Consider the following 26,128-nt stretch of genomic DNA (forward strand, 5'->3'; position numbering starts at 1 on the left):
TAAGATATTTATCTTTTGCCTTCTTTGCTTCATTTCTTGAGAGAATCTTTTTTTTTTAAATATATTTTATTGATTTTTTACAGAGAGGAAGGGGGAGGGATAGAGAGTTAGAAACATCGATGAGAGAGAAACATCGATCAGCTGCCTCCTGCACATCCCCCAAGGGGGATGAAGGGGAATGTGTGCCCGCAACCAACATACATGTCCTCGACCAGAATCGAACCCGGGACCCTTGAGTCCGCAGGCGTCGCGACACTCTATCCACTGAGCCAAATCGGTCAGGGCGAGAGAATAATCTTAATACTCATTGACTCTTCCTCATTTCCTATTAACTGCCTTCCCAATGATTACAATTTTGGTAATTTAACTATATTTCTCCCATATACATACGTAAATACACTATTTAAACTGTTCTTATTCAGATCACTAATTTCTTTTTTTTAATATTTTTACTGATTTCAGAGAGAAAGGGAGAGGGAGAGAGCAATAGAAACATCAATGATGAGAGAGAATCACTGATGGGCTTCCTCCTGTACACTCCCTACTGGGAATTGAGCCCGCAACCCAAGCACGTACCCTAACCAGGAATCGAACCGTGACCTCCTGATTCATAGGTAAGTGCTCAACCACTGAGCCACACCAGGCAAGCCAGATCACTAATTTCTTAGTTACCAAAATAATGGATAATTTAGAATTTCGATACTACTGGATCTACTTTCTAATAACCATCAGCTACTTCATGAACTTCCCTTAGTTCCCACTTTGTCCAGTTTCTCCTCCTACTAACTTTTTTTTTTTTAATATATATTTTTTATTGATTTCAGAGAGGAAAGGAAGAGGGAGAGAGAGATAGAAACATCAATGATGAGAGAATCATTGATCGGCTGCCTCCTGCACGCCCCCTACTGGGGATTGAGCCTGAAACTTAGGCATGCACCCTTGACCGGAATCGAACCTGGGACCTTTCAGTCTGCAGGCAGACACTCTATCCACTGAGCCCAACGGGCCAGGGCACTAACTTTTCTTGCTCAATCCCTCTTCAATTACTCCTCCTTCTGCTCTACTCCTCATTACAATGTCAGTGCTGGTCAGGTATGATCTTAGTTTTTATCTAATCTCATTCTACTTTCTCTAAACAATCTTACTCCTATTGCTTCAAATACCACATGGCTAAAGACTTGGAGAGTCTGACTACTCAATTGCGCACATGTTAACTCTACTTAAATGACTCATAAATATCTCCAATTCAACATTCTGAGATGCTGTCTTCCCTCCAAACTTGTTCAACATTCCTGTAACATGTATCTTGGTTTACAAAAATTAGCATCAAACTTATCTCCCAAGTTAGGAACCTAGGAACTACCCTAGACAATTCCTTTACCCTCTCACTCTTCCCCAGTAAGCCACTGGTCGTGAGACGTTCTGTTGAGTCTTCTTCTGAAAAATCTGTAAATCCCTATCCAGGCTATTGGGATAATGCAAACCAGATTTTTCATCTGGTTTGCATTATCCCAATAGCCTCCCAAATGGTATCTGTACGTTCTTACAAGAATTATATTTGTAAATGAAATCTGGTCCTGTGCTTCTTCCAATTAAAGGAAGAAAATCTATTTGATTTAGCATATAAAGTCTTCCACAATTTGGCTCTGGGTTTCTCTTTTGCCCCTTTTGGCCATACCATGCTCTCTACCTTCCACCCCACTGAGTTCAGCATTTCATGGCTACAAGCTTCTGCCTAGAATGTCCTTCCTTTCCATCCTCTACTTGGTAAAGTCTTTCCTACCTATCATTGGCAGCATTTCGCAGTTTATCTGGGCACATATTAGCACACTTTTCTATGGTCTCACAGAATCTTGTTCATGCCTCCATTACAGTTTGCACCACACTGTTATAACTGCCTAATTCATACTGGATAGTATTCTGCCTAGCAATACCGCCCAACCGGTATGTTCAAAATATATTTCTGCTGAACAGATAACTGAAAAACAAAGAGTTGATTCAAAGTGAATCACATTGTTAGAAGTTATGACATATAGTAGTACTAAAGGCCCTGACCTGCTTTTCATCATTAGACTATAAAAGTATCCCAAAACCTTATCACTCAATGTATATGTCCAAAATCATTATTTTTTCAAAGGTAATAAGGAGCTTCCACAAAAGAGGAAAATCTTACCTCGAGGGAAAATCCCTGGGTCCATGAAGGTGGCCATGCTGAAGTTAGCCAGCACAAAGAGAAAAACAATCGCATTGTAGATGGACACATAGAGGCTTAGTCCTGGACAGCTGCATAGATAAGAAAGAAAATGAGGGGCTGCTTCTAACACTTTGTACACCAACCATATAAAGATTCAGCCCCCATACTTATATTTAAATCTTGTGTAGTTCACCTTTGCTGTCTCAAATTATTGTCTTCTTCCCAACAAATGTGTCTAGTTTCCCAAAGAAATGCTCATTTTAGATCAAGGTACAGGACACTCTTTCCTACCATAACCCCTTGCACTAAAGGTCTGTGTTCTTCAGATTCTTTCTTCCCTGGTGGATCTTTCCAAGGTTTTAGAATCTGCTCTTATCTCCTTTTTAAAAGGGCACAAGAGTTAGGGACTGAGTATGTACCAACTACACTGATACCAACTACACTTCCTTCTCTGTAGCAGCCTTGAGGCTTCTGAATCCCAGCCATGCCCCAGTGACCTGTACATTGGCCCAAAGCATGAGATACCACCTGCCTCTCTGGCTTCCACTCCCTCTGGCTTTGTACCGCTCTCAACTGCCTGACATTTCTTCACTGCGTCAGATATTCCTGAGAGTTTTATTCAACTAGAAACTAGTTTTCAAGGTGAAAAAAGGGAAAATATAATAATACCTAGATATGAATGGCACAAAACTAGACTTCTTGAGGTCTATAAATGAAGCAGAAGAGTGGGGATTAAAGAAAAGATTCCAGGCCTGGCTGAGTAGCTTAGCTGGAGTGTCATCCCATGAACCGAAAGGTTATGGGTTCGATTCTAGGACAGGGCACATACCTAGGTTTCGAGTTCAATCCCCGGTCAAGGTGCATACAGAAGGCAACCAAAGGATGTTTCTCTCTCCCTCTAAAATCAATAACGCTTTAAAAAAAATAAAAATAAAAGAGAAGATACCAGACCAAGCCACCCTAAATCCTATAGGTAAAAGAAGCTGGTTAAATATATCCAGTATTTCACAAGGTCCAAATCAAGAAATATGCATGAGGTAACTTTTCTTGGATTACAAAAAAAAAAAAAAAAAGTGCCCCAGTCCAGGATTACACTCAGTTTCTGTTGGGATGTGAGTCTAGTAGGAATGCTGCAGGTGCTCTTCCTTTCTCTGATGATATTCTGGGAGCTGGAAGTTTCAGAACACAGATGTGCTGCTTGCTCTGTCAGTAATATCAAAGACCCTCTCTCCTGTCTCAGCTCAGGAAAAACTTCCCATTACAAGACAGTGGCTAAATACCCTAATCTGCTTTGTGGCTGAGAACTTAATCTCCAGAATTAGGACAGCATCTGTCTTTGTCCCCTTTATCTAGACCACTCAGAAGGAAAGGAAGAGTTCATTGAAGGAAGCAAGGGCCAAGAGAACATGACAGCATGAGTCTGGAGAATTCATCCACAGCAGTCCTGGATTCTGTTGTGATGTGTCTCTACCAAAACAAAAAGCACAGCCCTGAGCAGTGATTCAAGATAGTTCATAGGAATTGAACTCCATAATGATATATAAATAAACTAACGGTAAGAGACAAAGGTGATTGTCACAAAGCATCTAAAAGTCTTGACCACCAACATCTATTTATTCAAATTCCATTAAAAAAAATTTTTAAGTAAATATTATGTGCAAGGTTTTTTAGGTAGTAAATATCAATTAACTCTTAGCTTCTGATGGATCAAAACTGGAAGATAATGAAGGTAGAATAAAGGCACTGATTTCAAGGAAAAAACAGATCTCTCATCACAGTTCTGGGTTTATTATCAGTCTCCTATGGAAGCGTCTTCCTCTGGGGTTTCTTTGGTTCAGAAAAGATGTCCCCCTACTTTGGCAGGTTTTGGGGTGAACTATAAGCAAGAAGGAAGAGTCCTTACACAGCCCCACCTAAAGCCTGAGTTCCTAGCTCCTTGGAAGGGAGGGAGAGAAACTGAAAACCAGTCATCCAGGTCAGAGCCCCTCCCTAGTACTTAGCTGTCACTTTAATTTCCGCCTGGGGAAGAGGAGAAAGGGTGACTCACTTGACTCCTACAGCCTGGGAAGATAATTAGAAGGGAAAAGAAATTAAATCCTTAGAACACTGAGGTACCATGATTTAAGTCTCATTCCTAGAATTGGCCATTATGGCTACTGTGGCGGCCTCTTGAGCTTCTGAAAAAAAAAAAGGGGGGGTATTTCTGTTCTTGAGGGAAACCAAGGTAAATGACAATGAGACAGCAGCTACTTCGCAGGCCCAAATGTCAGCCTTTCTGACCCCATTCTTTCTTCAGTTTCTACATTTCAAACTCTGGGATAATGAACTTTACCTCTACAACCTTCCTGATATCAACCTATCCCAGTCAAAGTGTGAAAACCTAGAATCAAGTTCTAGGATCTGTTGCCAAAATAAAGCCTGCCCCAGAGTTGGCAGTTTCTAGAAATGATACAAATAAGTGCAGAGGCAGTATTTGCTCCTAGATGCAAATCAGGGACCTACTGCTTCCAACCTAAACACTCTAGCTCAGAGAGCACCCTACCAAGGAGAGGCATGTGTGAGCAGTGCCTGGTCCTGCCATATCCCATTCTGTTTAGCTCAGGGAGAGGGCTGTTGTTGCTATAGTATTCTGTCAGGTCCTAGGTGACCACTCCAAGTAGTCTGTCTGAATCTGTTGCCTTTGATGGAAGGAAATGAGGGCTAAGCTGAGAGGAGTTGTTGGGGCTCGTCCTCAGCCTATAGCAATAATCACAGTGCTCCAAAGCACAGGGAGTGGCCGCAGCCCAGAAGGCTGGCTGACTGACTCACTGATGAAACTCCCAGTCCTATACCAACCCAGAAAGAACAGGTTCTTCTGCCCACCCATTCAGCCCTCCTGTTTTCGAGCCAAATAAAATGAGGAGAGTAGGTTTCAATACCTACACTCTTGAAAAATCTGTTGCGTAGCCATCTCTCACACTTCCTATTATAAATGGTTCAATTCCTAGTACAAAAAAAAAAGTAGGAGTCAAGAAGCTTTGATTTTAATTCTCTCTCAATCAATATTTTGCTAGGTAACCTAAGGTAATCCACAGAAAACTCTCCAAGTTCATTACTTCAACTACATAATACAAATATGAGAATGGGACAAAGTTTGAAAAGATCCTAGAATTCTTTTTAAACCAGATGGCTTAATACTGGGCATTCACTGGCTAAAAGATACACACACACACACACACACACACACTACTATTACAACCATCATCAATTATCATTCCAGCTCCACCTTCATCCTTCATTCCACTTCCCCATTCTGAGGTACTGGACATTCAAGAACACCTGAAACATAGGCACTACCCTCCTAAAGAACAGGTCTATGCATTCCATCCATGCCTAGCACATAGTTTGAATGTATGAGTAGTGTTCCTTGTTAATGAGGAAAGGTTGAAATGAATACTCCACTTCCTGCCCCTTGGGGATCAAGATTCCAAAGGAAAACAATTTCTTCTCTTATAGGTGGGTAAGTTCCCCTTAAAACACTTCATTTATGGTGTGTGTGTTACTCAGACTTTCAAGCAGCTCAGTGCAAGACACAGGACCTGGACATTTACTCCTGGATGAGGAAAAAAACGTGGGAAGGAAAAGGAACAACCATTGCTCAATTAATGCCCTAAATCACGAGACTGCTCCCACTCAAATCAGGTGCTAGCACCTCCACAGTCATGAAAAAAAGAAAAAAACAGAGGGAGAGTCACTCCAGTTGCCCAACTCTGCGGTAAAAGGGTTGGGAGGGGCCAGAGGTAGAAACTGAAAGGAAGAAAGCTCTCTATGGATGGGACACTGGAAAGACCACAGATTTCTGCACAACCCAGACTTTTTTATCTTTCCTGAAGAGGACCGCCTGCAGCAGAGATGTGCCCCCATGCCCACCCTACCGACCTTAAAAGTAAACAAAATGAGCCCTAACCGGTTTGGCTCAGTGGATAGAGCGTCGGCCTGCGGACTGAAAGGTCCCAGGTTCGATTCCGGTCAAGGGCATGTACCTTGGTTGTGGGCACATCCCCAGTAGGGAGTGTGCAAGAGGCAGCTGAATCGATGTTTCTCTCTCATCGATGTTTCTAGCTCTCTATCCCTCTCCTTTCCTCTCTGTAAAAAATCAATAAAATATTTAAAAAAAAAAAAAAAGTAAACAAAATGAGACACTGGTTGACTTTACTCACAGTTCGAGGAGACTTTAGAGGATACAATTCAGTGATTTATTTCAAAGACCACTGCTAGGAGCCCTAAAAAGGTCTCAAGGCTCCTCAGGAAGACAAAGAGTATGCACCAAGTAGCTGGGCCTCTATGCATCAGCCTCAGCTGAACCAGACAGCTCTACCCTTATGTTTTATGTACTGGGGTTCCAAATAAGATCTCATTTGAAAAAGGTCATGGTGTTTAAATAACTGCTCTAGGTCAACTTCCTCATTATACAGAGGAAGAAACAGGTCCACAAAGTTTAACAGTCTTTGCCAAAATCTGTCTCCTGACCCCCTAAAAGTGTGCATTCCTTTTACCTAGCACTGCCCCTTTGCCAATCACAAAAGGAGGCTTAGCAAAGACAGATGAGGATTCAGGCACATTATCTTAAATGCAGAGTCTAATGCCTAATTAGAAGGAGGAGGGTTACTTTAGCAGACACTCTCTTTCCCAAGCAGTAAAAAGAGGAAAGAATTAAGACATGATCCCCAATAACTCACCTGCTTAGTTTTAGTACTGAAAAAATGGAGTGAATGACGGGGATTAGGCTTCTAGGAGGAAGACCTGAACTGTTCTAGTCAAGCTTCTCTGGGAAAGAAGATCACCATTTTTTGATGATCAAGCCCAACTGATAATTTCTGCTCATAGCTTTCCCTATTTGGCAGGTATACTAACTACATCTAATTGGTTGAAGCCTATATGCTTCCACTAATTACATCTGCCAGCTGAAAGGGACTTTTTCTCCTACTCCCAGTCCTCTAGGTCCCAAAGTAATTCTCACCTGGGGCTTGTACAAATGGTTGAAAAGATAGTTGTAGCCTAGGGAAGAGAACAGGAGGATGACAGAGTAGTTACAGATTTAGGGCCCCAAATAGGAGCAGGTTCAAAGAGAGCCTTCCTCTTGTCTCTCTACTTGAAACCATAAATTATTTTTTAGGTTGTATACAGTTTTAAACAGAGGATTCTCCAAGGACTTGAACTTCAAAAGGGATAAGATATGAGGGAGAACAGTTTTTGAGATCAATGGCACCTTAGTCCAGATGTATGCTTGTAGAGGAACTGTTATGGTTAGATGGAGAGGAAGAGATGAGAATTTCAGAGGTTCAGGGTGTTTATGTCTCCACAGATGGGCGAGGAGACTCTAGGGAGGAAAAGAACCCAGAAGTTGGTCCTGAGGAAAGTGCCAGGGGGGGACTCACACTAGGACTTACGTCTTCGAATTCTGGATTAGAGGCAGTAATTCCAAAGAGAGTCAATATTGTCCTCCAAAATTCTTTTTCCTCAGGCTAAGAGACCATAGAATAAGGAGGGCCTCTACTTTTCTGGCACCAGGGAATGGAAAAGTAGGTTAAATAGCTTCAACTATCAGTTGAGAAAATGTCTATGTCAAGACAACAATCTGTGGCAAAACTGGTATAACCAGCCAAGCACTTCAATGTTTCCAGATTAGCAAATTAAGAGCAAGGATTCTGCTCAAGAACAAATGGGTTGAAAGAGAGAAACCATTTAGTACCCTGAATTTCCAACTTCCCCCAAAGCTTTGCCCCTTGAAGGAAGATAGAACCTCCCCAATTAAGGTCTGAGGGTGTCAAAGTGGTCTTGTATAATATCCCTCCTGACACAGCGCCACAAGGGCTACAAGGATACTAAGATCCCATATAATTGTCCCATGGTTAAAATGTTGCTTCTACCTACCCATAAGAACAGAAACCAAAATAAGGATGACACTAAAATTCCCTCCTCCTTATTGGCAGTCAATGCATGAAGAAGGGCAGAACACTGAACATGTTGAGACAAAGATTATAAAGAACAGAGAAGAGCAGGGCTGCTCTAGATCCCTGAAGGATTCCACAGGTAAGTTCAGGCTGGAGAGCTGGGGGCAAGGAAACTATGACTTCTACTCATTAGAGAAAGAGGCGAGAAATAGGATGGTGCTTGTACCTTAGGCAATAGAGCTTTCCCTTATCAAAAAACTAAGAGCCCTAGCCAGTTTGGCTCAGTGGATAGAGTGTTGGCCTGTGGACTGAAGGGTCCCGGGTTCAATTCCAGCCAAGGGCATGTACCTAGGTTGCTGGCTCGATTCCTGGCCCGGTCAGGGCCATGCAGGAGGGAATCAATCGATGATGTATCTCTCCCTCTGTCTCTCCCCCTCCCTTCTACTCTCTCTAAAAATCAATGGAAAGATAGCCTCAGATGAGGATTACCAAAAAGAAATAACTAAATAGAAAACATCACTATTACTTTGCTGACCCATATTTTTTAGAATTCCTTCTGGCATAAGCTCAATTTGGGAGGTTTCCCTCCCTCCTTTCTCAGATTTAATTCCTGTTAGCTATATCTTCCCATAATAGTAATTGCCAACAATTCCTGCTTCATTCATCCTTCAATGAGTCCGAACTGTTTTATTCCTCTCCACTTCATTGTCCTCTTCCCAGCAACCTCCCATTGCTCTAAATAGCACCTCACAATTAGGTTTAAGCCTGAACTACAGCAAAGTGAACTCCCCAGAAATATCTACCATGCTCAGATTGTTCCAAGAGCTACAACTAGAACACCACTCAATGTCTCAACAGTTTAAGGCTCAGAAGGCTGGTCCATGTTAATTATAAACAGGTAACAGCAAAGATGTTTCCCGTGTGGTTGACAGTTAAAATACTGGGGAAAAGGGGAAGAATAAATCAGTCTCCTCCAATAACAAGCCAACGAACAAAGTCTGAATATCCTAAGTGGGAAATCTTTTAATACCAACTGCATTTCCTAACACAACAAGGGAATGGAAGAATTGCTGCCATTCCCTTCAGCAGGAACTAATATAAGTCTTCTAGGACTCTCCTAAATAAAATTTGCATTCACTTCCCATTGGCCTTCACTCCTTAAGTAACACTAAAAGCTAAAACTCTCTCAATGGTATATCTTCTAAATCAATTCTGGAATTCTCCAGTACTCTGTTCCCATAATCTTAAATTTAAGCTTCAAATAACCAGGGGAAAAGCCACTGCCAGTGGCTGATTGCTTAAGCTGCTTCAAGCCTCTCTGGTGGTTTCCTCCCACTTCCTTCCTAGTTCAGGATCATCTAATGATGGAGCTGGGTAGGAAAATATGAACATCTGTGATTCCAGAGGAAGGGAGGCAGGGGAAGGTAGAGGATTCAATGGAGTAAAATATATACCATGTTTCTGGGATTCAGATTTACCTCTATCAGACATCCAACACCCAGTCGCTCGGCTTTGAAAGCAAAACTCAAGAGAAAAGCTAGCCCATCACCTCCCATGGAGTGCCCCCCAAATACTATTGCTGGGAGAAAACTCACGTAAAGGCAAAGAAGAGGGTCGTAGCTCCCACTAAGAAGATGGCGGCTGCTGAGACCGGAACATACTTGCTGGGTTTGAATCTCTTTCCAGACTCTGCGGGCATGTTGGAGGTCTGATGGGAGATCTGCCCTGCCGCATAGCCCAGGCCCACACAACGGCAGAACAGACAAGAAAATGGGATGAGGGCAACACCGAAGATAAGAGCACAGGACACCAGGGAAAGAGAAAATTTTAAATTATCACCCTTCCCCCTCCCAAATAAAACCAAAGGTCAAAAGATCTCAAATGAAGGAGAGCATATGGGAGGGGGAAAGGTGATTCCAAATAATGAATAACCACCTCCCCAGCACGAGGCAGAAGGAGACTAAGAAACACAACTTGTACAATTTAAAAACTGGAGACAAACAAGAGGCTGTACACATGCAAATGGTTGCAGGTAGAGAACACAGACAGTCAGACAGATCAAGGAATAGCTCATGGATGGAGATAAGTCTTCAAAAGGAAAGAAGGGGAGTATCAGGGTAGGGCAGAACACTTCGGACAAGGAAAAATTCTTCGGAAGAGATACTGTAGTACCTCCACGACTACCACACTTCCACAAAATGTGAGCTTCACCCAGAGGTGTGCACTGTGCTTCTATTTTAATCCAAGAAGGAAACTGGGATTTTCAGCTTTAAAGAGAAACTGTTTTTACTGTAGTCCTTATCTCTTTTAGGCAGTTTTCTCAATGTCACCACTCCCACACCTTGACTTCAGGGCTTGTAGTATGGCAATGGTGGTTTAATTTTATTTCTTTTCTCTTGATGGCTAAAGCTGGGCAGCAGCTGTTACAAGACTGAGTTGTAAATCCTTTTCTTTGAAGAGGGACGGAAAACAGAGAAAGAGCGTGTCTGTCTTCAATCTCTTGTTGTTATTCTCAAGCCGTTTTAGGGCTCCGTTTCCTAGAGAGTTCATGCAAAACTAAAGGGAAACATAAAATCCCTGAGGCCATGTTCTTCCCAATAAGCAAAATTAAGATGGAAAACAAAAATCAATTCCACTCGATACTTTTTAAAGATTACTGTGAATGAAAGCAAAGTTCCAAAGAGGTCCCTGTTTCCAGGTTAGTGTGTCTGCTCTTTTGTCTTCAATCTTGGGCTGTCTGAATGCAGAGTTCAACTGGGTTACAGTGCCTCACCTGGAAAACAAAAACAAATATCTTTATCAAAGAAATTCTTTCAGGGCATTTCTTAAGATCATCAAGGCTCAAACCCCATAGAGCACTGTTTAAAAGTGCCTTTTGAAAGAAAGATTAGTTTCCACTTCACTTATGTGTATGATGGGCTCTTACATTTGGAAGAGTGAATTCTTCACTCTTCTAAATGCTGTTCATATTAGAAAGAGAAGAACATGGCTTCACCTGGCCTAAGGTCATCAAAGAACTAGTTCTTGTAAGGGGGCCATCGTACCTGACACAAATAGTCAGTAACAAATATCAAAATCTAAAAACAAACAAAAGGCCAGCAGTGATGGGCAGTCCTAGACAAGAGATTTCTCCTTGGACAAGGAATATTTCTTGCTAAGATGAAAAGAGAAAAAAATAACCTCAAAACTAGGGCAGTAAGTCTCATTTCCTTTCTCTCTCTCTCTCTCTCTCTCTCTCTCTCTCTCTCTCTCTCTCTCTCTCTCTCATATCCCTCTATGCCTTTTTAGTTATAACCCTGAAGAGGTAGAAGCTGAATATTTGGTCTTCTAGAGTAACACATGAAAGGACCTGAATGGGAAATGTGCTTGCACTGAAAGGTGAGATGCTCTCTTTAGGAAACTGAGTCAACCCTAGGGGCTGGTCCTTTTTTCCCAATTCAATAGTTTTTTTATTCCTACATTGGCCTATTAGGAAGTCAACTGAGCCCCACCTTCCTCAATATGATTAAAAGTAACAATTAATTCTGTTGATGGTAGTAGCAAAATAACACAAGCATTTTGGATTTTATAGGGTGCTTTTCATCTAGTGATCTCAATGCACTTAACTCACATTATCAGTGACAGAATCCCTTATCCCACCCCGTAAAATTGAAGGCTAGAGAATGCCTGAGGCTATTCCACTGAATCACTTGAGCAGTCAAGTCCAGAGCCACGAGAGTTCACATGCCCCTTTGCCAACCCAAACCCTTTCTATCTCTTTCTCATCCACTATACTACCTGCCCAGTGATGACGACCGAAATCTGCAAACCAAACATTTAACTTGTTAAAATTTAAAAATAAAAGTTTTATCACACCCAAGTGATCTAGGATTTCCCTTAATACCAAGGCAGAGATCAAAGTATCAGAAGATTCAAATGAAATACAAATGTGCCCTGGAATTTATCACTTCCTCTCTTACCTGTGGCATGGAAGGCAAAGGAGCCCTTCTTCAAAAAAGATGCATTGTCTCTCTCTTTAAAAAACAGTGTTTTAGAGGGCCAAACAGCAATATTAGAAGTGAACACCCAGATAGTAAAAAAAAAAAGTGTTAACATCCTAAAAAATTTAAATCCTCGCTAGCCCCTAATTTTATGACTATTTAATTCTCAGTTTCCTAAAATAATCAAATCCCAACCTTCTGAATGTAGGCCTAAAACTTTGTTAACAATGAAAAGCAAATTCTTGACTTGCAGACAATACTATTAAGCTTTCCCCTCAAAACTCTGAAGATTGGAGAAAAATGGAAAATTGTACTGCTTATATTTTAACTAGAACAGACTATAATTTAGACAGCATTAGTATTCCAGATTATATTTCCTAACAGGAAAAAAAGTAACTTGGGTTAATAATGCCACAGTAATGCAGGATCATAAAAGACCATGCAAGTTTGGGAATATTATACTGAGAAACATCTAAGATGTTTGGGGGATATACATTACAATGGACAAGACATAACCTAAGAATTTATTGGGTATAATAAAGACATACCAAGTCTTAGCAGAAGGATGTGGGTAGTAAGGATAAGATGAGTGTGTTTCATCAGAGCCAGTAGTCTGGATCCATACCAGTATGAGGTGTACAAGCATGTGTATGACACAGGCAGAGTAATTTATGGAATGGAATATGTATATATGAAATAAACTAGAGAATATGTGCTTGAAGGCTCTAATAAAGGTTTAATAAAAGGACCTTCTTAAAGGGTGAATGGATATGAACAGTACCAGTAAAACACAAGTATTGTTTGTTGAAACAAAGAGATGTAACAGTACAACATAGTAAATCTGAATACAAAGTAATCAAGGTCTCATGGAATAATCCACATGGCAAGAGAGCTGAAGAGTCAAGCAGAAGTTTAACATGGGTGTTATCATTATATACCAAGGTAGCAAAGTACACGGGTATATAATTCTTGTAAGCATTAGGTGGGTTTTGAAGAATGGGTGATAATCAGCATTCTGAAGAGACTTGATACAGTACAGAGGGATACTGGGATAAAAGGATAGAAATGCGGATAGAAGATCAACCTAGACAAGAAAACATTAATCAGGAAGTGAAAAATCCAAGACAGAAAAAGGGTCTACACTACAATATAACACATGTCTGATCTTATACCTTTCATAACTTTAGGTCACTTGCTTACTTCTCATTTAAGTGTTTTCATTCAGGCAAGTGGATAAAACATCTTCCACTTCCTGTCCCACAAAGAGATAGATTCCTATTGGTAAAATATTAGCAAATACATCCGAGCTCCGCTTGTATTAAGTACAAAGTACTAAAAGCATGAAGCACCGGCCGGTGGGAGTGAGGAAGCGGACAGAGAGGGAGAGAACAGGTAACAGGATGAGGATTGAGCCAAAATAAGTATCAGCAGAGTGGAGCGAGGGACCTGAAACGGAGGGAGGTAAAAGGGGAACAGCACCCAGTCCCCACTCAGAAGGCGAGCTAGGAGAACCACTGTATGGGGCAGAGCTGACTGAGACCGAGAAGACAGAATTCACTGGGCAGGGCCCACTGGGGCTGCGGGAGACTGCAGAGCCCAGCAGCGCAGGGCCGGGGGCGGAAGGGGCGGCGGCTGGGCACCAGGCGCCAAGGGGGACCGGGGTCCCGAGGTAGAACCGAGCGGCCGGCACTAACCCGTTCTGAGCCCGAGAGGCCGTGGATCCCCGGCCTCTGCTCGTCGTCCGTTTCCGGGGCCCACGGGTCCCGCCGCAGTTGGATGACCCGGCCCGGAGGAGCAGTGGGGCCTCAAACCACCTCCCCCTTCCAGGTCCCCCTTCCCTAGAGGTCACTCTCCCCTCCCACCTCACTGGCCCCGCACTTCCGGTTCCGCAGGGGCCGGTGTCCCTGGTACTCACCCCCGGCACGGTTCCCGTCACCGCTGCCGTCGTTATCGCGGCCGCCTCTCGGCAGTGCCGTCCGGCCTCTGAGAGGCAGCGCGCGGCCCCCGCACGCTCCACGCCCGCCCTGCTACGCGCGCTCCCGCACGGTGACGCTCGTCTCCGAGCCGGCGCGCGGCCGTTGCCCTCACTGCCCAGGCTCGAACCCTCCCAGCGTTCCCATTGGCTCCCTGTCCCGGGCGCGCGCGACGTCTCGCGCCGGGCACGTTTCTCTCATTCATGCGGCTCTAGCCGCCGCGCCCGCCCCCGCTCACTCTCCCATTCACCCATAGCCCCACCCCCACCCCTCTCCAGGCCGTGCGCGCGAACCGCGGCGACCGCAGCGACCTCGCGGTCTGATTGGCTGCAGCAGCACAGCGCCGTACGCACGCAAGACAACGAGGACGCGCGCGCAAGGCCGTCGGGTCCCGCGGACGACTGGGAAAAGGGGGGTGGCGTCCTGCGCAGGAGTCGGAAATGGGGAAGTAGCCGGTCGAGTGTTCCCTTTCCCTGTGTCCTACTTTCCCTTCCTACTGTATCCAAGAAGGAATCTTCGGGAGTAAAAGTAGTTATACGTGTGCACTGGAAGAACTCCAAAGCAAGCAGCTACCTTCTGGAGTTTGCCAACCCCCCCTCCACGTACGTTGGTACAGTCCAGACAGGCGTCTAGTATAGCCAGTCACCTATAGAGGCCCCGCCGTCTTCCTGCTTGAGCACCTTCGTTCATTGGCCAAACTTTTCGCGACTAAATAGCCCTCCTCTTCCCGCCCCCTCACCTTTTTTTTTTTAAAGGCGAAAACTTTATTTAAAACAATCTTGATGAAGCAGTTCTCGGTCCAGCGAGTTTCCCGGTATCAGCAGAATCCCAGGAGAATGGAATGGTCTAGGGCTGCAGGTCCCGTTTGGCGGGGGACGCCGGGACTAGAAGAGTCCGTCAGGGGCGAAGCTCCAGCCAGACGCCGGGCATGAAGAGGAAGGAGGCGCTTGGAGTGCGCGCCGTTGGAGGCGGCGGCAGCCCCCCGAGTGCGAGCCTGCTCTTGACTCCGTTTAATTACCCTAGTTTCTCCCTGCAACACGAGGAGCGGGCGCCGCGTCCCCAACCTCGCTGGAAGGAAAAAGTTCCCTAGAAAACCTGCGCCACACTTTGCCTTAATTAGCCTCGCGTTGCTGTAAGGCCAAGTGTTCTCTCCTCAGTTAGTTCGAGGCCATTTCTCTTCCGAAAGCCGCTCTCGTTATTACATAACGATCTTTAAAAACAAAAGTGCCCCACCAGCCACTTCTGAAGCCAACGGTCCTCATCTATAAAGTGTAATTCTAAATCTTGCGGTCTGCCCTTGAGTTTGTCTCAAATGTTGCTGGTTTAACCGTGGTTTTACACTTCAGCACTAGGTAGCAAGGAGGAGAAAGGTCTACCTTCTGTTTTCTGGGATCTGGTCTAGTTCCTTACCTAACATGGCATATACCTCCAGTTCTAGTTTATTCTTGCTAAGGGCTCCAACCCATCTTTGATTGCCACACACTTCGGAGGGTTCTCCTTTCAGTGACAGTGTGTATTAAAAAGCTGTATCACCCTGGCCAGTTTAGCTCCGTGGGACCTGCGGACTGAAAGGTCCCGGGTTCCATTCCGGTCAGGGGCACATGCCCAGGTTGCGGGCTCAATCCCCAGTGGGGGGGCGTGCAGGAAGCTGCCAATCAATGGTTCTCTCTCATCAGTGATGTTTCTCTCTCTCTCTTCCTCTCTGAAATCAATAAAAATATTTTTTAATTGTATCTTCAAAATTCTTTTGACCTTATGGAAGTAAAGTTATTACTGGGTAGCATATTTTTTTATTTATAGAGGCTTTTCTGTCAGGTTGATTTGTTTCCTTAGGAAGAAATCAATTTCATTTTTTTCTATTGCATATTTTTCTTGGATTTTAAGACTTCTCATTTCCCCAAATTCATAGGTTAAGCATCTCTCTTTTCCTTGCAACCTGTAAATTGTTTTGAATCTTGTCTCTACAGTGCTAACTGGAAATAAAAATTCGATCTTCCACCGTCCAACCACACATTCTAAATTCCCCTGGGACACTGACTACTGGATGCCAAACTCTTATCTGGATGAGCACTAACAGTGGCATAATTACTATCCCAAGGTTTGGAGATTCCAATTTCTTGTCCAGTTTTCCCTAGGAGCATGCAACTTATTTCCTGGAAAGGTTGTTTAATAGAACATAAGGTTTAAACTGCCAGCCATTTCTGAAAAGTATTGCACAGTATAATCCAGGTTAAAACAGTGGGATATCTAGACCACCAAACTTCCAATAAATTACTTTGTATATATCAAGAAATACCTTACAGCCCTAACTGGTTTGGCTCAGTGGATAGAGCATCGGCCTGAGGACTGAAAGCTCCCAGGTTTAATTCTGGTCAAGGGCACATGCTTGGGTTGCAGTCTTGAACCCCAGTGTGGGGCATGCAGGATGCAGCTGATCAATGATTCTCTCTTATCATTGATGTTTCTATCTCTCCCTCTCCCTTTCTCTCTGAAATCCATAAAAAAATAAATAAATAAAAGTGGGTAGAGGGGGAAAAAAGAAATACCTTACAGGTGGGAATGCAGACTGGTACAGCCACTATGGAAAACAGTATGGAGTTTCCTCAAAAAAAAAAAAAAAAAAATGGAACTTTGATCCGACTTCTAGGAATATATCCTAAGAATCCTGAAACACCAATGAGAATATATGCACCCCTATGCTCATAGCAGCACTATTTACAATAGCTAAGATTTGGAAACAGCCCAAGTGCCCATAAGTAGATAAGTGGATCAAAAAGATGGGTTACATTTACACAATGGAATACTATGCAGCTATAAAATAGAAGGATTTCTTACTCTTTGAGACAGCATGGAGGGACCTGGAGGATATTATGCTAAGCGAAAAAAGCCAGTCAGAGAAAGACAAAAAGTATCACATTATCTGACTCATATGTGGAATCTAGTGAACAAAATAAACCCAGAGATACAGAAACATGGAATAGACCAGGCGTCCTCAAACTACGGCCCGCGGGCCACATGCGGGTGTTTTTGCCCTTTTGTTTTTTTACTTCAAAATAAGATATGTGCAGTGTGCATAGGAATTTGTTCATATTTTTTTAAACTATAGTCCGGCCCTCCAACGGTCTGAGGGACAGTGAACTGGCCCCCTGTTTAAAAAGTTTGAGGACCCCTGGAATAGACTGATAAATCTCAGAGGAGGGTGGGGGTGGAGGGTAGGGTGGGAAGAGATTAACTAAAGAACTTATATGCATATATACATAACCCACAACCCACGAACACAGACAAGAATTCGGTGAAGGCATGAGGGAGGGTTACTGGAAGGGGAGGAAGGGAGGACATTTGTAATACTTTCAAAAATAAAGGTAAATTTAAAACAAAAAAAATGTTATAGTGTTTCTAGTGTAGTTTACCTATACTTTTTCAAATTATCTTCACTTGTATTCCCTCATGCCTATAGATGGCAAACCACAGGGTCATTTTTAGTTCAACTCACTGGTAAATAAAAAGGCAGACAAGAACAAAATGCTACCCTGGGGTTTAGACTCAATTAGAGAGGAATGACCTATCTTTCAGCACCAACCATCTCTTTATATTTAAATACTGCCACCTTCCCTCCTGTCCTCATGAAATGTCTTCGCTTGTGTTAAAGGATAGTTTCTCCCCTTTACTCCTGCATTTTCTTCTGAATTTTTTCTTTGACTTTTTATTTGAAAAATGAAATACAGAAAAAATAGGATAGTGTCAAGAACATACCATGTCCATCATTAAATTCTCTCCCTTTTGAGTCTGTTATGCTGAGAGGCATTCTATCTAAAAAACACACACACACACAAAAAAAAAAACTAACAACTCTCCCTTGACTCCATATCCCCGCTACTCCCTTCCTTAGCAAGCTTTTTCAAAGAGTTGTCTATAGTTGTTATATTTCCCCGGCCTGCGGGGTCTTCTAACGGGGGTACCGAGGCGGCGCACCTAAGAGAATGAGAAACAGACAAGGGACGCAAAGAATGGAGGCAAGACAAAGGGGTTTCTGATCAAGCCTCAAAACTTTATTTTTACAGCGTTCCTTATATGTGATTTCTAGAAGGGTGGATGCCTAGGAGGGGTGGGGGTTGACCTAGATAATCGGCTAAAGTCGTAACTATAGATAAAGGGTGTGGCAGTTGAAGGGCGGCTACAGAAGAAATGCTTTGTCCTCAGGCAAGAGGAAGTGGGCCTAGTTTCAGTAACTTACTGAAGGTCAGAGTTAATCCTTTGACCGACTCTTGGTTCCTGACAGTTATACATATTTATTCAGATTATATCTCAGTATATTCCAATAGGACTTTTATCCCCACCATTCCAAGACTACACTCTTCAACATTATTGCTGAAATCCATGCCTCCAGATCCATAGTCAAGTCTCCTTTGCTAGCTGCCATTATATTTCACTTCTTTTTTTGGAGTACCCTGAAAGTCCATCTGCCTTCTGATTTCCAGTCTTTAAGTGACTTCATCCAATACCACTGCTTTAAATGCCTTCTATAGGACAATAGCTCCCATGAACCTTCAGCCCTAACCCTCCAGATTCATGTTTCCAGCTGTCTATGTGGCATCTCCATATGGATGAGTAATAGCCCAAATTTAAGTGCCAAAGTAGAACTTGATATTCCCTTACCTCCTCCCTGAGTTTCCCCAATCTCATAGCCAATCAAAGTTGCTCAAGTAAAAAATGTAGCAATTATCTTTTATATATATATGTTTGTATTGATTTCAGAGAGGAAGGGAGGGGAGAGAGGGATAGAAACATCAATGGGAAGAATCATTACCTGGCTGCCTCCTACACACCCGCTACTGGGGATGGAGCCCCAAACCCCAGCATGTGCCCAGGAATCCAACCATGACCTCCTGGTTCATAGGTCAACACCACACTGACTGGGCTAGGAATCATTTTGATTCCAGTTTCTTTTCCTTATTGCTCCCATCAGCAAGCCTATCAACTTTACATCCAAAATATCCCCAGGCAATCTACTCACCAACTCCACCTTTGCTGCCATACTCTTTTTTTTTTTTTTAAGTATATTTTTATTGATTTCAGAGATGACAGGAGAGGGAGAGAGATTGAAACACCAATGATGACAGAATCATTGATCGACTGCCTCCTGCACACCCCATACTTGGGATTGAGCCCGGGGACCGCAACTGGGGAATGTACCCTTGACCAGAATTGAACCTGGGACCTTTCAGTCCACAGGCTGATGCTCTATCCACTGAGCCAAACCAGCTAGGGCTGCTGCCATACTCTTAATTCCCCATCAATTATCACATTGAAATTAACTTGTGTCCTTGCTTCTCTACTCTTGCCTCTTTAATCCATTTTCCACACAGCAATGATCTTTTCAAAATGTAACTCAGATCACGTCATTCCTGTTTAATTATCTGCTATGGTATGAATGTTTGTCCCCCTAAATTCATATATTGAAATCCTAACCCCCAAAGATGACTGTATTAGGAGTGGGGCCTCTGAGAGGTGCTTAGGTCATGCATAAAGAGCCTCCATAGAGCTCCCTTACCCCTTCCAGTATATGAGGACACGGGCTAGAAGTTGGCAGTTAGCAACCTGGAAGAGAGTCTCTATCAGAACACAACCATGCTGGTGCCTTGATCTTGGACTTTAGAACTGTGAGGTTTCTATTATTTATAAGCTACCCAGATTGTAGTATTTGTTATAGCAGTTCTAAAGGACTAAGATACACATCCTCACCCATTGTTTCCCACTGCTCTGCGATTACAAAAGCCCTACATTATCTTATCTTTGCTGCTCCCTCGTCCCTCAATTTTTACCTCGCTCCCCTTGATTCACTATACTCCAGCCAAGCAGACCTTTCCTTCACCAAACACACTGAGCTTTTTCCTTATGTTTTTGCACTGTTCCCTCCACCTAGATTTTGGCCAAATTTTGCACAGCCATTCAAGTCTCTCTCTCTTTTTTTTAATCTCTCACATACTCTTTTTTAAAATAAGTTTTTAAATGTTTTTATTGATTTTAGAGAGGGAAAGGGAGAGGGAGATAGAAACAGCAATGCATCAACATTGATCAGCTACCTCTTGTACATCTCCTGCTGGGGATCGACCCTGAAACCCAGGCATGTGCCCTGACCAGGAAATCAACCATCGATCTCTTGGTGCATGAGTCAACTCTCAACCACTGAGCCACACTAGCTGTGCACCATTCAGTTCTTAACTCAGGAGAGGTCTTTCCTGACCACCCCATTCTAAAGTAGCCCCAGTCACTGTCCCGTATCACCCAATTTTAAGTCTTGAATAGCAGTGATCTTTGTGTTTGTTTTATAATGTAAGCTCCATAAGACTTTATCTTGTTCCCCATCTAGAATGGTTCCTGGCAAACAGTAGGTGCTCAATAAATACTTGTGGAAACAATGAACAGATGAAGAACATCAGATACTTATTCAGTAATCCAAGTCCAAACCAGGAACATCAAGCATTTGCAGATCAGAGAATGGGCTTTTCTGGCTTCTTACTACCTGAAAGCTCAATTTACACTTTGACTTAGATTCTGATTTCAAGCAAATAGACAATAGGAAAGATAGTTGCACCTGGGAGAAAATGATCTCTGGAAAGTTATTAGATCTGAAATCTCATCCCAAGTTTATCACTAGCCTCTTTGGTTCCTCATAGTTACCCCTCTGCACTGAGAACAGAGTTAGTTAGCATCTATTTACCTGCTTGGCTTATAGGTGGGCTCTTTGTTTTCCTCTTTTCTAAGCATTCAGCAATAAGTCATTCTAATAATGTTTCTATAATTCTTAGGGAGACAAACAAAATTAAAAAAAAAATTATACCAACTTCTGTGATATGGCAAAAATATTTATTAAAAATTTTTCCAAGTTTGAACTTTATTGTCAAGAGTCCTTCTAATACACTCGTACATCCTGGAAAAATAAGGTAACAAGTACTATATATAGTATATAAAGCAGTGGTTTTTTTTAAAAAATTAGTCCACATAGTAACACGGTGAAAGAAATGGGATTCTCCAGGGTCTTAGAGAATTTGAAGTGGCACCTTAGGTGATCTAAGAAACCAATTATAGTCTCGTGGTTTTTCTTTTGGTTCAAGATTAGTAGTTAAGTTACCATCACCCGTTTTAAGAGGTAGAATACATGCTTTTTACTGGTCCAACCATTTACTGGTCAGCCTGGCCTCAACAGACTCTCACTCTTCAGCCCATCTGCCTCTGGTGATGGCCAGAGATCTCCATGCCCCAGGCAGCAAGACTCCCTGATTCTATTTAAGATCCATGAACCGGATATCCATGATGAGAAGGAAGTTCTTAGGCAGTGGACGGGGGGCTGGAGAGAGAACGGTAAACACCTGATGCTCCAGGTCCACACTGGTCACCACGATGAAACCGGCCACACTGGTCTCAGAAAGGTTCTCCTCTGTGCCCTCAGCAGTGCTGACACTCAGGAGGTGGTGCACCATATCTCGGCCAGGGGTGACAGGTACTAGCTTCAGCTGATTGTCCTCCTGAGACATGCCCAAAGGCAAACAGGAGTCTGGAATGGTGGGTGCCCCAACTTTGTAGATTTTCACATCTGAAAATTTGACATTGAAGGCATGGGGGTAAAAACAGCCCCGGAATCCATAGAAATACTCACGGATACGCTCATCCCTACATTCCCGCCGGAAATCCTTGGAGCGCTCAACCACACCCCCGGATTTAGGGAGCAGCACAGTACGCACAAAGTGAGGCAAGTCCCGTTTCAGTTCATTGTAAAGTCGTTCTTGATCCAGAACCACAACCACATCTACCTCAAAGGCTGAAGCTGCATGCACCAGGGCCTGGTAACCAGAGCCCTTGACCCAGCCACAGGTGTTAATGACACAGCCACTCACAGAAGCCCTTCGGTTCACTTCACACCTTTGGTTGAACACATCTGCTAGACGAGACGTAATCTGCAAAAGACAACCAAGGTGAGGGAAAAAAACACAAAAATGAATGAACCTATTATTATTTTGTCTCTCTTTAGAATAAGTGCTATTAAGTACAAGAAAAACATTTTTAATGACTCTAGTTTTGATCCCGTAACATGGATTTGTTTTTTTTTAATATATTTTATTTTTATTTTATTTTATTTATTTATTTTTAATATATTTTATTGATTTTTTACAGAGAGGATGAGAGAGGGATAGAGAGTTAGAAACATCGATGAGAGAGAGACATCGATCAGCTGCCTCCTGCACAACCCCCACTGGGGATGTGCCCGCAACCAAGGTACATGCCCTTGACCAGAATCAAACCTGGGACCCCTCAGTCCGCAGGCTGACGCTCCATCCACTGAGCCAAACCGGTTTCGGCATGGATTTAATTTTTATGTTGCTTCTTCTGTCTCCCAAGTGGGAATTTAATAAATAACTTAATAGGTCCACGGAAACATTTAATAATTTGAGATTGACTTACTTCTGCACAGCTTCCTACCCTGATAGCAACCCTACCCTCCATCCCACCTTGGCTCTGACCTTATTATAAAGCTTGATGTTGGTGCCAGGAGTGGTGGATCCAAAATGATACACCAGAGGGGCCTGGATGGAGAATCCTTCTTCAACATCTGCTGGCCGCTCAATGTAGAGGGCCCCCATGGTACCAGGGATAGACACAGAGCCCTGGCCCACATCCAGCTCCACGTAAGTGGGACGGCGGCCCAAACGCACTGCGTAGTTGAGCAACAGGCGGCACACTGTGGACTTGCCCACATCCGTGGGGCCCACTACCATCACCCGGGGGCCTCGCTCTTCTTCCTTCTCCGCCTGCCTCCGCATCTGCTCCAAAGCTGTATGAGTGTTGAGGTAAAGCAGCATAGGGGTGTCCTTGGAGACATAAGCCACCTCGGTGCGGCCACTCAGCTGCACAGAGCAGCCGTGCCAAGTGAAAACAGCTACCTTGGCACCAGCATCAAAGGTGAATTTCTTGTTTCGGGTCAGCTCTGTGCCAAAGATTTCTGCCATGCCAGCCAGCAGCTCCAACTGAACTGACTGAGATGCTTCCACCTCAAAGCGAAGTTCTGTTTCTCGCTCTAGTTCAAATTTAGTTGTTGGCTTCTTGTCATCATTGGTCTCCTCTCCCATCTTTTCCGTGTAGCTGCTGTGCCTAGTACACAAATTAAATATCAGATCTAAATACAAGTTAGAACTCTGTTCAAAGTCCTCCAATGAATGTTTCCCCTGACCCTGCTTTATTTTTCTCCTTATCTCTGATCACCATCTGTCTACCCCACTAAGGTTGGGCATTTTTGTTTCCTGCTGTATCTCTAGTACCCAGGATAGAGCTTGATAACCCACAGGCACCTCTGTACATACACCGAGCGAATACATGACTGAGACATTAGAATAAAATTATAGCCCTAGCTGGTTTGGCTCAGTGGATAGAGCGTTGGCCTGTGGCCTGAAGGGTCCCAGGTTCCACTCCAGCCAAGGGCACATGCCTGGGCTACAGGCTCAATCCCCAGTAGGGGGCGTGCAGGAGGCAGCTTATCAATGATTCCCTCTCATCATTGATGTTTCTCTCTCTTTCTCTCTCTCTTCCTCTCTGAAATCAGTAAAAATATATTTTAAAAAACATTATATCTACAGATTGACAAAACACTTGATCACATCACCTCATCGCTCTCTTCATCACTCCATTGGGATACTCCAGAGAAGGCAAGAGGTGCCTACTCCCCAACCCTCTTAGTCAACAAAAATCCGGATGCAAACCAGAGAATAGCAATATTGGGCTTAAAAAAAAAAACCAAACATTTCAATATTCCGCTCAGCAACGTTTAGTAGTCTCTTCAGACAAATCACTTAACCTCTCTGAATCTTTTCCTCAGCTGCCAACTGGAGGCATTTACACGTCCTCACACAAAATGTTGTTCTGGGGACCAGCAGGGATTGTTGGAGGAAAACATCACTTAAGTAAACCAGAAAACGCCGAGAAAAGATCAGGAAGTTATTTCCGATACCAGACCGCACCTCTAGGTCCCGCATCTGTCCCAGCTGACCCAGATACGAAATCCGCCCAAGTCCCAAGGAGGCGACGGTTGCTTTCCTGAGCTTATTATCTTACCTGCACAGCCACTACCCCCAAATGGTAAACTGAGAAGCCCTCCGGGTCAGGACCCTAGCCCAACTACAGCCGGGCGGGCCCAGACCCACGCCGGAAACTCGAGCAGTTCTGCACTTGCGCAGTGGAGGAGACGCGGTCGCGCGATGCCCCTTGGGATATGTAGTTGTGCGGAAACGGCTGGGTGCAGTTGAGCTCGCGCAGCCGCCCGGCCTTCTGGGAGTTGTAGTTACAGGACTGTTTTGATTGTGACGCAAAAGGTGGGCGGAGCAGCGACGGTCATTGTTCGCCTGCTGACTTGATCCCGTAGGAGTGGCGGTTACGCCCCCGCGCGGCCGGGACTGGCCAAGGGGCCAAGGGTTGCTGGAGTGTAGCGGTAGCGGACTTACCACCCTGTTCTCGCTCATCCGCTGCCAGGGAAGGAAAAGGGCGGCGGGAATGGAGGGAGACTCACTGTCTAGGTCCCAAGATAGCCTGCTGGCCTAGGCAACGTCTCTCTGCATCCCAGGACAGCAGTGCCTAGCAAAGAGATGATGCTCCCAAGTCAGCAGCTGAGTTGCACCTTTAGACAGGGTCCAGGTGTCTGGCTTTGGTGTCCAAGAGACCTGAATTGGAATTCCAGACCTGCCAATATACTCACCAGCAACCGCTGGACAAGTTCCTGATGTGAAATAAACTGCCTGGCCCCTAACTGGCACTTAGTGAACACTAGTTGCTGTTATTTCAAAACACTGTTCTCAACTTCATACCCTGAAACCTAAAGACGGTTTATTATTAAAAAATTCTATCTCAAGAGACACGTGCTAAATTTGTGTCTTAAGAACGTCTCTCTTTCAGTGTTCCTTTTCTATCAGATTCCAATTATATTTCATTTTGACTCAGAATATTTCTCATGGAGTGCTGCCCTGTGCGCATCACTGAAGTGTGTAGTCACAGAACATGTCCTGATTTCTAACGGGCTAACATTCAGAACATGACGTATCATAAAGGTAGAGGGACTTACACAAAGGATTGCCTGTGGGTGGTTTGTTTTTCTTTTCACGCGTAAGGAGGGGGAAACGTTAAGTTAGGGAAATGTAATGGGAGACGTTGCTAGCTGGGTATGAAGAAAGGAACGCCACAAGATTCTGGGGTTTAAGATAAATTCTGAAAACATCGTGTGTTTTGAGTGATAGCACTCTCTGGTACCTTGAGTGAGAGTACCAGAAGTTTGACATTGAGAGGGAGAATTGGGTAAAGAAAAAAAAAAAAAAAAAGAGGGACAAAAAGGAGAAGAGAGGGAGGGGGAGGGGGAGGAGGAAGTGTTCTTGTCTACACAGCAGACCAGAAAGGAAATGTAAGTGCTGGAGGAATATGAGGAACCATTTTTGAGGAAAACAGTGGGAAGTGGGGGAAAAGGTGAGTAGTTTTGGGGGGTAAGGATTGAAAGTTTGGAAGCAAAATAGGTTATCAGTTTTAACTCAGGAAAATAATAACCAAGGATTTAGCTGGAGAGGAGGTTGAAAAAGACCACGAGGACAGTGCTGTTTGGGGGCGGGGGTGGAGATGACAGGAGGGCTTGGTGAGAGTGAGAAAAGGGAGTGTAGGCAAGCACAGATGCTTTAAATGTTGTGCCCTGACTCTGTTTAAGAAGCAGAATGGAGCCCTAACCAGTTGGGCTCAGTGGATAGAGCATCGGCCTTCGGACTGAAGGGTCCCAGGTTCGATTCTGGTCAAGGGGGCATGTACCTTGGTTGCGGGCACATCCCCAGTAGGGGGCATGCAGGAGGCAGCTGATGGATGTTTCTCTCTCATCGATGTTTCTAACTCTCTCTCCCTCTCCCTTCCTCTCTGTAAAAAATTAATAAAATATTTTTTTTAAAAAAGAAGCAGAATGGAGAGCAGTCTAAAGGGGGTGGGGTGGGTGCTCCTCCCTAAATTCAGTTTGAGGTAGCTAGCTATACGGTA

The 26,128-nt window shown here is 43.9% G+C and overlaps 2 protein-coding genes across 7 annotated transcripts in view; both read right to left on the reverse strand.

The window, feature by feature from the left end:
- Positions 1–14,213, reverse strand: part of ZDHHC5 (zinc finger DHHC-type palmitoyltransferase 5) — a 23,927-nt gene extending 9,714 nt beyond the window's left edge. Inside the window, exons 1-3 of one of the 5 annotated variants that reach the window (XM_008159326.3) lie at positions 14,023–14,213; positions 9,723–10,900; positions 2,174–2,283 (exon numbers count right to left, since the gene is read on the reverse strand). In XM_008159326.3, the coding sequence (XP_008157548.1) occupies positions 2,174–2,283; positions 9,723–9,826 (214 nt within the window). In that variant the 5' untranslated portion in view covers positions 9,827–10,900; positions 14,023–14,213. Of the gene's footprint in view, positions 1–2,173; positions 2,284–3,023; positions 3,240–9,722; positions 10,901–13,801; positions 13,928–14,022 lie in introns of those variants that run through there. The other 4 variants (XM_054725191.1, XM_008159327.3, XM_054725192.1 and 1 more) reach the window with 4 other exon arrangements.
- A 6,720-nt stretch (positions 14,214–20,933) lies between these two features.
- On the reverse strand, positions 20,934–24,311 carry CLP1 (cleavage factor polyribonucleotide kinase subunit 1). 2 transcript variants are annotated; one of them, XM_008159323.3, is made up of 3 exons: positions 24,185–24,311; positions 22,600–23,227; positions 20,934–22,035 (listed from the first exon to the last, which is right to left on the reverse strand). In XM_008159323.3, the coding sequence occupies exons 2-3, from the start codon at positions 23,203–23,205 to the stop codon at positions 21,364–21,366; spliced, it is 1,278 nt and encodes a 425-aa protein (XP_008157545.1). In that variant the 5' UTR covers positions 23,206–23,227; positions 24,185–24,311; the 3' UTR covers positions 20,934–21,363. The 2 variants fall into 2 exon arrangements, with proteins under 2 accessions (XP_008157545.1, XP_054581447.1); XM_054725472.1 differs by lacking the exon at positions 24,185–24,311 and adding an exon at positions 24,091–24,153.
- Between the last annotated feature and the right edge of the window lie 1,817 nt (positions 24,312–26,128).

This window comes from Eptesicus fuscus, chromosome 13 (assembly GCF_027574615.1).
Source record: "Eptesicus fuscus isolate TK198812 chromosome 13, DD_ASM_mEF_20220401, whole genome shotgun sequence".
Taxonomy (NCBI): domain Eukaryota; kingdom Metazoa; phylum Chordata; class Mammalia; order Chiroptera; family Vespertilionidae; genus Eptesicus; species Eptesicus fuscus.